The sequence below is a fragment of the Elgaria multicarinata genome, chromosome 3, assembly GCF_023053635.1.
Source record: "Elgaria multicarinata webbii isolate HBS135686 ecotype San Diego chromosome 3, rElgMul1.1.pri, whole genome shotgun sequence".
NCBI classification, from domain to species: domain Eukaryota; kingdom Metazoa; phylum Chordata; class Lepidosauria; order Squamata; family Anguidae; genus Elgaria; species Elgaria multicarinata.
This window is the reverse complement of record NC_086173.1, coordinates 52,890,339-52,903,820: the sequence shown is the minus strand read 5'-3', so window position 1 is coordinate 52,903,820 and position 13,482 is coordinate 52,890,339. Positions and strand designations below refer to the sequence as shown.

General features: G+C 43.6%; 1 protein-coding gene across 1 annotated transcript in view; it reads right to left on the bottom strand.

Moving 5' to 3' along the window:
• Positions 1-4,043: 4,043 nt before the first annotated feature.
• The window catches only part of MYO15B (myosin XVB), a 94,780-nt gene continuing 85,341 nt past the window's right edge, over positions 4,044-13,482 (bottom strand). The window contains exons 56-61 of the mRNA XM_063121505.1: positions 11,288-11,436; positions 10,624-10,745; positions 8,888-9,021; positions 7,849-7,982; positions 5,272-5,412; positions 4,044-4,439 (exon numbers count right to left, since the gene is read on the bottom strand). Of these exons, the coding sequence (XP_062977575.1) occupies positions 4,377-4,439; positions 5,272-5,412; positions 7,849-7,982; positions 8,888-9,021; positions 10,624-10,745; positions 11,288-11,436 (743 nt within the window). The 3' untranslated portion in view covers positions 4,044-4,376. The remainder of the gene's footprint in view (positions 4,440-5,271; positions 5,413-7,848; positions 7,983-8,887; positions 9,022-10,623; positions 10,746-11,287; positions 11,437-13,482) is intronic.

Here is a 13,482-nt window from a genome sequence, read left to right as displayed (position 1 = left end):
TTGAAAATGTGCCTTTTTCTCCACCTGCTCACTATGCTATAATGGCAAATTCCATCATGTTACCAGTTGGCAGTGACACAAATTCTGAAACAACTGTGCATTTGGAAGAGTTAATTGAGTAAAGCTATTTAACTCTTAATTGAGTACAAAAAGCCGTATTGCTGCACTGTGTTTCCAACAACCAATGTGATCCTTATTGACTACTCAGCATTCTCTCAAAATTCCCCCCATGCTGTGGAGAAGATGCTAGTTTATTTATACATAGTTGGAGCTATGTATAAGGGGTTGGATCCAGACTTAGTCATGACTAACTGTAGTCCCATTGATTCAGCAGGTTTACTTTAACTATGACAAGGTCTGGATCCAACCCAGGCTTTAGATTCCCTGCATGGAATAGTAATTTTTACAATTATTTTGTTGACCTGTGCCTTAGCTCTATCCCCAGAATACCCACTGAACTTTCTGGTAGTGGGAGCTCATAGACAAAAGTGGAATTGGGGAAGGGATTTTCTAAATAGCTTCTATTTGGAAACTAGGCTTTGGTACTAAAAAGGTACATTGCACACTGCTAATAAAATTAATGTTGAAGAAGTTACACTGGCTGCTGTCATTATTCTTGAGGATAGGAGTCATCTCCAGGGGCAAGGTAAGTCAAGTCAGTGGTTCTTAGTGTAGTTTCAGAAAAGTAGTCTGTGAAATAACTTATCACTGAATTACTAACAATCTAGGTACTCTTCAGCTTATTAAAATAAATGGGCTTTTAGGTGCTTAGCTCTGAACAAAATTTATATTTCTTTTTATTTTAAGAATTTATACTCCCTTTTCTTGCAAGCAAATTGAAGTAGCTAAAAAAAAGTAAACATCATAAAACAAGCAACAAATTAATAATTGCAACACAAATACCAGTAATACAAAAACAGATGAAGTCAATAAGAAGGGAGGAGGGGGAAATATGAGTATCATAAATGGTCAGCAGCCACCAAATGATGAAAAGCAAAAATAGGGGGGGTAGGCTAACTTCCTTCAGTAGAGAATTCCAGGAGATAGGTACTATCACTGAGAAGGCCATCTCACATGGACATACACAATGGTGCCTCCTCAGCTGTAGAGTGGAAGTTGCAGGAAGGAAAATATACAAGAGGGTGTTCTTTAAGGTACCCAGGTTCTAAGCTGTTTAGGCTTTATGTGTAAGAACTAGCACCTTGAATTGAGAATGGAAACAAACAGCTTGCCAGTGCTGAGCACAAAGAACTGAAGTTGTAGTCCTCATCTGTATACTCCAATTAAGACAATATTCCGGGATAGTACATTGGAATTATTATTTTTATTATTAAAGTTAGCATTTATGTATTGCCTTATCTGCTAAAAAGCCATCAAGGTTGTATACAACAATTTAGAACAAAAAAAACCCAAGAACATTAAAAACAGTAAAAGAAACCCCCCCATTAAAACTACACCTTTTAAAAGGCTAAATTGAAAAGTTGTGTCTTCACACCCTTTGTCAAGGCCAAGAGAACAGCACTTGCTCAAAGTGCACTCTCAAGTTGGAATCTTATGTCTGAAGAGGTTGTGCAATCCCATCCAATGCAGGCTGTACACCTAATCCTTGCTGTCATCAAACAATGTTTCAGGGTTTTCATTGCCCCTCTGTGTTCTGATGAAATTGAAATAAGAGTCGAGTATCATCAGCATACTGCAGACTCCTCAGCTCAAATCTCCAAATGACTTCACCCAGTGGTTTCATATAGATGTTGGATAAGATGGAATGCTGTAACCCATAGGTCAAAAGGTTAAGTAGTAGTTCTCCGACACCACCTTCCAAAGACATACCACTTATAGTACTTATCCGAGCTACAATCCCTGTGCGATGGCCCTGAAGGATATCATGCTTAATATGAATCAATGGGATTATGCACTTCGAACATGGCTCAGTAGCTATTTAGCAGCCAATGCAGAACTTTCAGCACACGAAATGTATGTGTGCAGTAGGAAATTCCACTGAGCAACTATCCCTGTCCAGGAATGGTCATAGCTATCGTACCAGTTTTGGCTGGTAATAGGTACTTTTTGCCAATGAGGTTGCTTGAGCCTTGTGTGACAGACATGAATCCAAGCACACGCCCATACTGCACACCTGCCCCTTTAGACAGAATGCAATCCCATTCAGGACAGGTAAATTACCCAAGTCCTGGACCCAGGAACTGCCTACCTACAGAGACTCTGTTTTACCAGGATTCAATTTCAGCTTATCGGCCTTCATCCAGCCTACCACTGCATTCAGGCACCAGTCCAGGTCACGTATGGCTACTCCTGACACCTCACCCCTAATCTAATGATTGCACCCAGCTGCCTCATGTAGAAGTTAAAAGACATTAGTGCCAGGATCATCCCTTATGGCACCCCACTGCACCATTGCCAATTCCACACTCTGGAACTAACCCTGCAGGTAGGAATGGAACTACTATAATACACTGCTTACTATTCCAACCTCATGGAATAGCTTGTGAACCGCCCAGAGAGCTGTGAACCGCCCAGAGAGCTCCGGCTATTGGGCGGTATAGAAATGTAATAAATAAATAAATAAAATAAAATGAGCTGGTTCAGTAGGATACTATAGTCAATTATTTCAAAAGCCCTGAGAGATACAGAAGATGCTACAGGAGTTGCACTCCATGACCTCCCAATAAAGGTAATGCATTAGGATGACCAAGACTGATTCCAAAACTAGGCCTGAACCCAGACTGAAATAGGTTCAGATGATACTTGTTATCCTCTGAAAGCTGTGCTGCCTCCCTACTCTTGAGCACCTTGCCCAAAAAAGAAGCATTTGTAACCAGATGGTAGTTGGGTCCAGAGAGGTGTTTTTTTCCCCACAAGAGATTGCACAGTAGCCTTTTTAAAGGCAGCAAGTACCATTCCCTCATATAAACCACTCCCTGTACCTTCCACAACGCCACGCCCCCCCCCCCCCCCGTGGCTAAACCTAATAATCTAAGATTGCAAGGGTGGAGGGAGCACGTGAATCACCACATTGCTGTGAGTGTCCTGTCCACATCATCAAGCCTCATCAACTGAAATTGATCCCACAAAATTAGGTATGTTGGTGCATTGGACACCTCAGCAAAATCTGTTTCAGTGTTGGCGTTCAGCTCGCTGTGAAGACAAGAAATTTTGTCCTCGAAGTACCTGGCAAATTCGTCACAGTGGGCAGGCCTCCAAGGATACTAACATACTATTCGTTGGGCGGATGACACTTTATTCAAAAAGCTCCATGGGACTGCTATTTGAGGATGCAATAGAGTCAGCCTTCTTCACTGCCATGGAGTAGGCACAGGTGTTCAGTCATCTTTGTAGCAAGTCCTACACCCAAAGGCACTATAGCCCTCATCCAGCCTGTCTCGTTACGCAAAGCTCTGCAGTAAACTACAGTCCCACTAGAGCAGCCTTCCTTAAGCTGGAGCGCTCCAGATGTGTTGGACTGCACCTCCCAGAATGCCCCAGCCAGCTGGCTGGGGCATTCTGGGAGTTGTAGTCCCAACACATCTGGAGCGCCCCAGATTGAGGAAGGCTGCACTAGAGGCTCCACAAGACCAGACAGGCTGCCAAGGATGGCCTTCCTGCCTCACCATTTCATAGCAAGACCAGCGCCTCAACATGGTTTTCAGTTCTATTCTGCATGTTGAATAATCTCCCCCAAAATTGACCATCTTCTTAATGAGCCCTTCTGAGTTATTTGTACTGCTGGGAAGAACAACATACTTTTATTTGGTTCAGGTAAAAAAAATATATTACATAGAAGTATTTGTACTGGTGCTGTACAGAGCACATTTAAATAATTTAGAGAGGAACACTGAATAATGATACCAGCAACAAAAAGAGATTCATAGAGGCTTTAATACCCACCTGTACATGTAGGATTATTGGCCCACGCTTTCTTGAGACTAGCACAAGGGAGCATCGGCACTGCTATTGTGAACATGGTTTTGGTTACAGGAAAATAAGACACTAGAAAAGGGTCTACAGGTATATGCATCTTTCCTGAAACACATTACATTTAATAGGAAACACTTGTAGTATTCAAGGTGTTGTCTGGATTTGTGAATTGCTTTTGCTCTCTGGAAATCCAAGGTCATTAGAAAGCATTTGGAAAAGGAAATGAAGAAAAGACCTGTGCAGTGAAGGTTGGTGGCCCAGGTTCAGGATTGTTTTACAAAGCAAAGCAAAAACTATCATAACGAAGTGTCCTACAGATGGTTGTGATGCATAGAGTTTGGAAGAAGGTGAGACCCATAGATCAAGCATATTTGATGTGCCAGCATGACAATTATTTCAGAGGTCTAGAAAAAGATGTCGTTCTGATCTTCCATTGACTGTTGCTAAATCTGGGACTCTCTTGTTTCTTCTACGATGATGACAATTGTACGATACAATGCTTTCGCCTGTCAAGATAAAAATCCGAGTGAAACAAAGACCCCCATCTGCCAGCTTTACCACACCTACTATATGCTTTCCCCTCACTTTAAAAACAAACACTTCATGTTTGCAGCCCACTTTTCCTTCCAAAAGGAAGCTCAATGCAGCTAAAACTAATTTGTCAAATCCAGACAAAGCTGTAGCTTACCACAGCTTTGCTGTCTTAATGCCTGTAAAATATTTAAATCATTTCCTATAGCCAAATGTTTTTGAACCAGAATCTTAACTTAGCCATGCTTCATCTAAGCTATTTGTCTATTATCAACTCAAGTACACAGACTGCTGAGGCAAGTTAGCCGTAGAACCTGCAAGAAAAACAGGTCTCATAACAGGTATGGTACTCTTCCCAGTGCTTTAAAAACTAAACAACCCTATTTTCCCTTGCAAGCCAGAGATAAACCATTTTCCTAAGCTTGCATAGCTGTAGAACAGGCCGCCTTCCTTGAACCCTGGAATCACAGCCTTCCAGTAACAGATCATGCCTTGCCCTGCACACCACATCAGCACATCACTTAGTGGTGACTGGAAGTGAACTTTTATTTTCAGGTCAAAGAACCAGAAGTAGCGGGGTGCTATATGAGCCCTGAACTATTACTTGTAGAAACACCTGACTTTTCCTATCACGATTACAAGTCTTGTGCTTGCCCAAAGCCGTGAGTATCACTAGAAATATACAGTACTGATGTATGGCTGCCATGCTCTTTATATGTAGCGTTTGTTTATGTAACAAACAACAAACCTGAAATTACCTTAAGCATATGGACATTTAGCTGAAGCGATGTTTACAACTGACATTACCTGTTTCAATTCAAACCACATAGTTTTGGGATTTTCTGCTGAGCCGTAGAACACTTCCAGACCAGGCAGGCCAGATTTCTCGACGCAGCTCAAGCTCCGCATCCTTTGTATCTCCTTCAGTGGAATTTGGCAGTGACGTTTCTGGGCACAGGGAGGGAAACTGCCGTTAGGTCAGGTGCATTGCAGCGGAGGATCAGACACTGCAGAAGTAATCTGTTACCAACCAATTTCATCTACAGCAGTATAGTCACGCTGAGAGTGGCTTCTGTACTTTCAAAAGCTCAATGAACCAGCTAGACACGTCGTCGTTCATGCAATTAACAATTGTATGAATGACTTTATAAAAGCCATTTTTAAAAAACTCCACTGCTGGTGTGCCCCCACCACTGCTGCATCAGGATCGGGATCCTAGCGTGTGGGAGAAGGGACATTAATCCCTCCCCTCCCCCGGGTTAGGTTACTTCTACACCTGCTCTTTGCATTGTAGAAAAAGCTCCCAATTCACTCCAAAGAGAGCTTTTCCGCAGTGCGAGGAGCAGGGGTGGGGATCTCATCCAGGACCTCAGCAGGGAGCAGTGTTAAAGCCCCCATCACCTCATACCACGTTTCTGATCCATACTAGGATTTGGTTCAGATTTAAGCGGGATCAACTATGCTGGCTGAAGCGGACTTCCCCACCCCCTCCTTCGCACAGCAGCCCCTCTAGCCTCCTGAAAATGCAGAATGAGGGCAGAGGCCCTACTGAATGGAGTGAGCTGTGTGAAAGGCGGAGATCCCAAAATCTTCTGTAAGTAGAGCCCTTCCTTTCCTTTCCTGGAAGGTAGTTCCTGGATCCAACTCATGCAATTTACTTTGAAAAAGCCACTCACACAATTGCTAATTGCATTAATGGTACTGCATCTAGTTTGGCCCAACCTATAGCGATGTCCATCATTTGATGATACCCAGAGTGCAGCTGCAGCAATAATGAAAATACAAGGAACTTAAAGATTTGTATGAAATTAATCATAATTCTCCCAAAATATTCTTCTATGAAAAAAATGAAGTATTATTAAAATAATATGGGCTACTTCGTATGTCATGCCTTCCATACTGAGGCTGCCAAAACACACTTCAACATAGAGAGCAGCACTCTGCTATAACATTTGCATGCTGATTACCACTTTCAGCTCAATCAAATAGAATCTCACTGTTGTTTCATTTTTTAAAATGGAACTGTCTAGCACTTAAAAAACTAAAGCAAATTGTTGTTGTGAAAGAAGCTTTCGTGGGCCAAAGCCCTCTTCATCAGATATACGGTGTTAGCCTTAGTTCATGAAATAGAGCAAAGTACATATGGCACCATTCACATGTTAATGTTTACTATACATAGCTTGTGCAGAGGCAATCTGGATCAGGACCCTGGGAGTAAGGAGCTTTAACCCACTGCCTTCCTCTATGGTCTTATTACAGATTTACCCCATGCCCTCCATTTGTATCAGGAGGAAAGCTAATGGGGGATTTCCTCTTGATGGAAATTAACAGGCCTGAGGGACCTAATCCAGATAGGAATGACAGTGGAGTGAGGAAAAGGGTAAAAGCTCCCCTAACCCCATCACAGTCCTGGGGTTGGATCCAACTTCCTTCTGTGCCCATAGAAGAGATACCGCTAGCAAAGCAAGACTTGTGTGTCCTTTCCTCCCTCTGAATGTCCTCTGATCCTCCAGAACAGATATGGAGGGCATGCACAGAGCATCAGGGAGAAGGAGAGGATGCATGTGTTCTGTCTCAGCAGAACAGATGCCCAGGGAAGTTGGAAGGAAGTTGGCTCCACCCCCTGAACTGGACCTGGCTCTCCACACCTGGCATTTACTATTTAGGAAACCATTCACACAATGGCTAATTGCATGAATGGGATCTCATCTAGCTTGGCCTTAAATGACAATATTCATGCATTCATTCATTCATAAATTTATGTGTTGCCTTTCAGCTCAGATAGGATCCCAAGGTAACTTATATGTCATTCTGGAGGAGTAATCCTGTTATTCTCTTGCAGCACAAATATGAGTCAAAGCTTTATGCATCTGACAAAGTCCACAAAAAACTTATGCCACAATACATTTGTGTTCATCTATTTCTTAAGATGTTGCAAGAGCCTTTCTTATTTTTGCTGCAACATGCAAAATCAAGATCTCTATCTGGGGCCTTGGAAGACTGGGGCATAGATAATACTGTGACTGATGGACAAATAATCTGGCCTAGCAGAGGGCAACTTCCTATGTTCCTAGCACAGCTATCCCTCTGGAATTTTAATGCCGTTTTGGCTATCTTCTATAGGGGAGGTGCAACATTTAATATAGTGGAGCAATCACTGCATGTGGAAGAAGCAGGTTCATGACCAATGGTGGAGCTGCAGTAAAAACCTTTCCTCAGAAGTGCCATGTAGACCGGGATGGGGGTCCTCGAAAGAAGAGGAGAGAATGTCCTTGGCCCCAAATTGTGTCACCTACTATTCAGGCTCTTTTTCTATGGTTTTACTTTGCTAAGCGTTTCATGTGATCAGATGAAGAAATATTCTGCCTTGTACTCCAGCCATACCTGGGACTCTCCATCTACTACAATGATTTCTTCCTCATTCACTGCTACAAAGCAGGGCATGGGGATACCAATTATGCCGACCCTTTCCAGAGGGTAAACGTTGTAACCAAAAAGTGGCAGCTCGATCACAGTCTCTGAGAAAACAGAAGAGGGAAGTGATCATCAGAAAGGTTATAAAATCCAGGACTGTTTAGCTTAGGGGGAAAAAGGCATGTAAGGAGAGACATGGCTGAAGGGTACAAAATTATGCATGTTGTGGAGAAAGGGGATAATAATACTAGAACCAGGGTTGTCCCATGAAGCTCAATGGTGGAAGATTCAAGACAGATGAAAGGAAGTACTTCTTCACACAGTGCGTAGTTAAACTATGGAATTTGCTATCACAAGATGTACTTGATGGCTGCCAAGGTGGCCAGCTTTTAAAGGGGATTAGAAAAAGTCATGGAGAATAAGGCTATCAATGGCCATGACTCAAGAGAGCTTATATGCTACTTCCGATATTGGAGGCCTCTATGCCTCTGTACACCAGTTCACCAGTTGCCAGGGAACACAAGCCAGAGAGTGCTGTTGCACTCACATCCTGCATGCAGGCTTCTTATGGGCAGCTGGCCGGCCACTGTATGAATAGAATACCTGCCCAGACAGACCCTTGGTTTGATCCAGGATGGCTCTCCTTATGTTCTTATAGTGCAATGGTAGAGTGCCAGACTTGGAGTGATTCCAAATTTGGGGGGGGGGGGTCTCTTAGTGCTTCCAGTCAAAAATCATTGTGCCTTTTCTTCCTTAGCAGATGCTTTGTGGAAATAAAAACCATGAAAGAAAGGGGTGGGGAAACACAGGTGGTTTTCAAGTTGAAGACAACGTTGATATAAAATTCGGTTACTGAGGCAGGATGTTTCCATGACAAAAACATTGTCTGGAAGTATCCTTGAAAAAGGGAGATCAATTCAAAACCCTCCAGGGCAACTTTGGGACAGCAACATCTTATGGATTGAAATATGCCACCTGCCATGGGGCTCCATTGTCCAACTGAACTCACCAATAAAATGCATTTTTGCCTCCTGTTGCTTTAATGGTTTCATGGATTCCAGACGATAGACGATCAAGGCTTGAATGATTTCTGGGCTGATGAGATTTGCCACAGGTTCAGGGACGTAACTGATTAGCTCTTGTCTGTTTAGCCAAGTGGAAAATAAAAGGTACGTCTATGATCTGTAGCTGGGCTGCGTCCTGGGACAACCTCTCAATAACCATTTTGGATTCACGGCGGTTGTGGCAGCAAATTTAAGGTTACAACTTTGATCTAACTTTTTCTGACATTCTGATTGTGTTAATAATATCTACTTGCATGCTTTAAAAAAAGGGAAATGAGGATGAGTCCATTTATATAAATAAGTAATTTCCCAGTGGAGATTACTTTAACTTGCTCATCATAATAGCTGTTATCAGGCGGTGATATGTTGGGGGGCAGAAGATGACTGCACAGATCACCATGACACTGTCAACCTCTCCTTTTAGCCATCTTGCATGATCTCCATGTCTGAGCTACTGTATATACATATACTGCCTTATCTACTAAAAAGCCATCAATGGGTGTGCAACCGTTTCAAACAGTAACACCTTAAAATAATAAATCAGCAACATTAAAAACAGTTAAAATGTTAAAACGCTAAATTGAAAAGTTGCATCTTTACACTCTTTCATAGTTCTTGATGGAGTGCATTCCATCCTCTGGGGGCAACACAGAAACCCTTTCCACGTGTGCCCAGCAAATGGCCCTTTGTGGGTAATGGCACCCTCAAAAGGACCTCTCCTACAGACCTTAATCCCTGGGCAGATCCGTAGTGAGACTGGCGGTCCCCTTAGATAGCCAAGTACTATCTTGGCTATCTATCTTGGCTATCTTGTGAACTGCCCAGAGAGCTCCGGCTATTGGGCGGGATAGAAATGTAATAAATAAAGAAATAAAGAAATAAGTCGTTTAGGGCTTTAAAGATTAAGGCCGACATCTTGAATTGTACGCCAACGTTGTTATTTTTTTGGCGCCAGGTTAAGACTTTTCTCTCAGGCAGTTAACAACACGTGCTGAATTTTTAAGTGACCACAGAATAGTTGTTTTAAATCGATATTGTTTTTAAATCAATATTGTTTTTATGCTTTTGATGGTTTTACATTTTTGTATATCTGTTTCATTGCTTTTAACTTTTGTAAACTGCCCAGAGAGCTTCGGCTATATAAATGTAATAAAATAAATAAATAAATAAATAAATAAATAAATAGCAACCAGTGCAGGTCTTTCAGGATAGGTGTTGTTTGGTCCTGATATCGTGCACTGATTAACATGAACCGTTAAGGAAAAACACCCCAGGTTGTACCTGAAATAGGCTGTTTTGAACATTGACCAAAGAGCCTTGCGATACATGAACCTGCTCTGCCTCTGAATGACATCAGCTAAGGCCAAGAATTGGAGTGGAGGCGACAAGTAGCATCAATTTGATAGAGGTTGGGGTGCTGTCCCAGGGTTCTTCTAAGCATGTGGGCTGGAAGAGTGAGATGCTCTGGGGAAGAGGTGGACAATAGGGGGTGAGGGCAGTGCCTCACCTACTCTATATTAGAGGATGGTTGAGGTTTGTGAACATAATTCTTTCCCCTCCCCTAAGAGGTCTTGCCACCTCTGAGGGAAACAACTCTGCCAAGACATCAGCTTCTGGTTTATTCCAATCATTGAAGGTTGCTTCTATGTACATCCCGAAAGAGAGAGAGAGAAGGACTTACTTGGAAGGAATCGAGTCAGCTCCTTTGGCCCAGTGCTGAAGCAGAGCCAAAAAACCCACCTGCCGCTCTAGTGCACTGTTGTGCCGCAACAGGAGTTTCCGTTTCAAATAATTCTGCAGCACCTAGGAATAGCCCATAAGAAAGCATGCATTGTACGTTGCAGTTATTCAGCAGTTATCAGCAGCACTCCTTAATCTGCATGTTAAGCAACCCAGTCTTGACAGTAACAGTTTTGTCTTGACAACAAATCACCAAGCACAAGGTACGCAACAAATACAGCTGGATGGAAACGGGAAATCATCTAATTATCCCAGGCAATGCTTACCTTTCAGAGGAATACTTTGACTTTTTTTGCAAAGCCATCCTGCATGTGGCTTTATAGTTCACGGGAGGGTCCTCTAAGACCGACTTCAGGCTGGCAGGATTTACTCTTTTTTTTTTTGCAAGATCCCCAAAGTCCACCAATCAAATGGTCATATGCAAAAATGGTGGTTCAGGGCCCCCAGCAACAGATGACCAGCAAACACAGATACAAATCCAATTCAGAGTTCCTGCAAATCAAGGATCCTAGCAATCTAACCCTAAGAAATGGTGTTGTTAAATAATTCCCAATCTACCTTCTGTTCTAAGACAACAAGAACAAATAGGGTTCTCCTTAGCTCACCTGGTTGTAATGAATGTTGGTGTAAATCTCATTCTCAAAGTGCAAGGGTGTCTTCCAGGTGATCCTGCAGAAGCTCAGCACTATCAAATTTCCGCCTAACAAATAGTCGTGGATGTACTCATTCTGGCGAATGGGCAATACCACCTTGCCTGTGAAGGGCACAGAGAGATTATACTGAACACTTGAGCATCGCCCTCATTGAAAATAAAATGACAAGGGTAAAGTAAGGTGCTTCAAGTCACCCCACTCCCCCAAATGGAAGGCTGACCCTTATTCCCCAGATATTTGGCCTGTCTTGCACTAGGACGTTTCAACACAAGGGGATTTTCGTGCAAACTGGGCTAGTCAATAAATACCAGGACTTCTACACACCATCTGCATCTAGCCTTCCATCCTATCCCTGTTATTGCACCAAGATTTGTATGGTGTTTTTTAAGCTGAAGATACAGCATTGTACTGTCATTTAGAGATGCCAGTTCAAGGATTTGGGGGACTCTTAATATAGCAGGGTATCACAGTAAGGGTTCGCTCACACTGCTCCTGACCTTCTTGGCTGCTTTACGCACAGTGAGAATGGTGGTATTGGGCTACAGGGCCCTTTATCAGTCTTGGGGCTCTGTCAAATGTCCGACTTTGCCACCTACTGGCAAAACACATGAAGGACATCAGTTTGAGGAAGGCTGCTTTGTGGGGAGTGTGAACACGTTTCGGTCAGGCATGTCAACGGACCACCCCCATATTTATTTAGTACTTTTATATCCTGCCTTTCTTCTAGCTTGGAACTCAGGGTGACATACATGAAGTTCCCAGGCAGTCCCCTCTCCAGGCACTGAGCATGCCTAAACCTGCTTAGTTTTAGCAACGTGGCTGCATCATGTGCCCTTGCTCAGACCATGCCTGGCAGGACAGTTAGCACCTCCATCGAGCCTGCTCATCGAGCCCACTGCTGATTTCAGGCAGTCATTTGAATCTTAAGGCTTGAACATACTGAACAGGAAGTCAGATTCTGGCTGGACATCTGGAAAAACTTCCTGACTGTTAGAGCAGTACGACAATGGAACCAGTTACCTAGGGAAGTTGGGGGCTCTCCCACGGTAGAGGCCTTCAAGAGGCAGCTGGATAGCCATCTGTCAGGAATGCTTTAAGGTGGATTCCTGCCCTGAGCAGGGGGTTGGAATCAATGGCCTTAGAGGCCCCTTCCAACTCTATGATTCTATAACTTCTGTTGACAACTCTTTGCAAGCCTTACAAACCAGTAGTGTTTCTATATTAACTCATCAAGTGCTTTTTCACTTAGGAGCATCCCTCTGGATGTGTCAACCACTAAGAAGACACTACTACTGCAGGGGAATACACACACAGACACCTCCTCCTCCTCTGGAAAGGATCAGGGCCCACGAAATCATGGGAGCAGCATGTTCCTGTGTGCCTAATCTTTTGCGTTGTTGGGGCAACTTCCATGCCAAGTAGATGGTAGTACAGTACAAACAAAGCGGCACAAGGACCATGAGCGATGAGCAACTATGATTAATTAGGGTGACAATATGAAAAGGAGTATCTTTAACAGTTGAATAGAAAAGGGAATTTCAGCAGGGAGGATTCTACACGTCGTACTGAGGGCGCTTCCATGCGCCCCCAGTGCGCCCCCAAAGCGATCGTGTAGCTTGCTTTTCGAAGAAACGAGGAAGAGGCGTCCTTGCCGCCGCCGCCACCCCGCCTTCTTCCGCTAAGCTCTCCGACCCGGCCGGCGAGGAGGTAGGTGGGTGGCGGCGGCGGCAAGGACGCCTCTTCCTCGTCTCTTCGAAAGGCAAGCTACACAATTGCTTTGGGGGCGCATAGAAGCGCCCTCAGTATGACGTGTAGAATCCCCCCAGGTGTTATTTGTATGCATGCAGCACCTGGTGAAATTCCCTCTTCATCACAACAGTTAAAGATGCAGGAGCCCTGCCCTCTTTTGTATCTGGTCACCCTATGATTAATCCATTCTTAACAACAGAGTGCAAGAATTGGCTATTTCCACACCAGGACTAGGCCTTAAAGCAGGGATGGGGAACCTCGGGTCAGTGGGCCAAATTGGAGGCTTAAGAGATTTATCTGGTCCCAAGAGTGCTAAGGTCCCGGCAGCAGGGGGTGGGAAAAGGAGGAGGAGGAGGATAAAGCTCTATGAATGCCTGAACTGTGTCACAGACACCCTC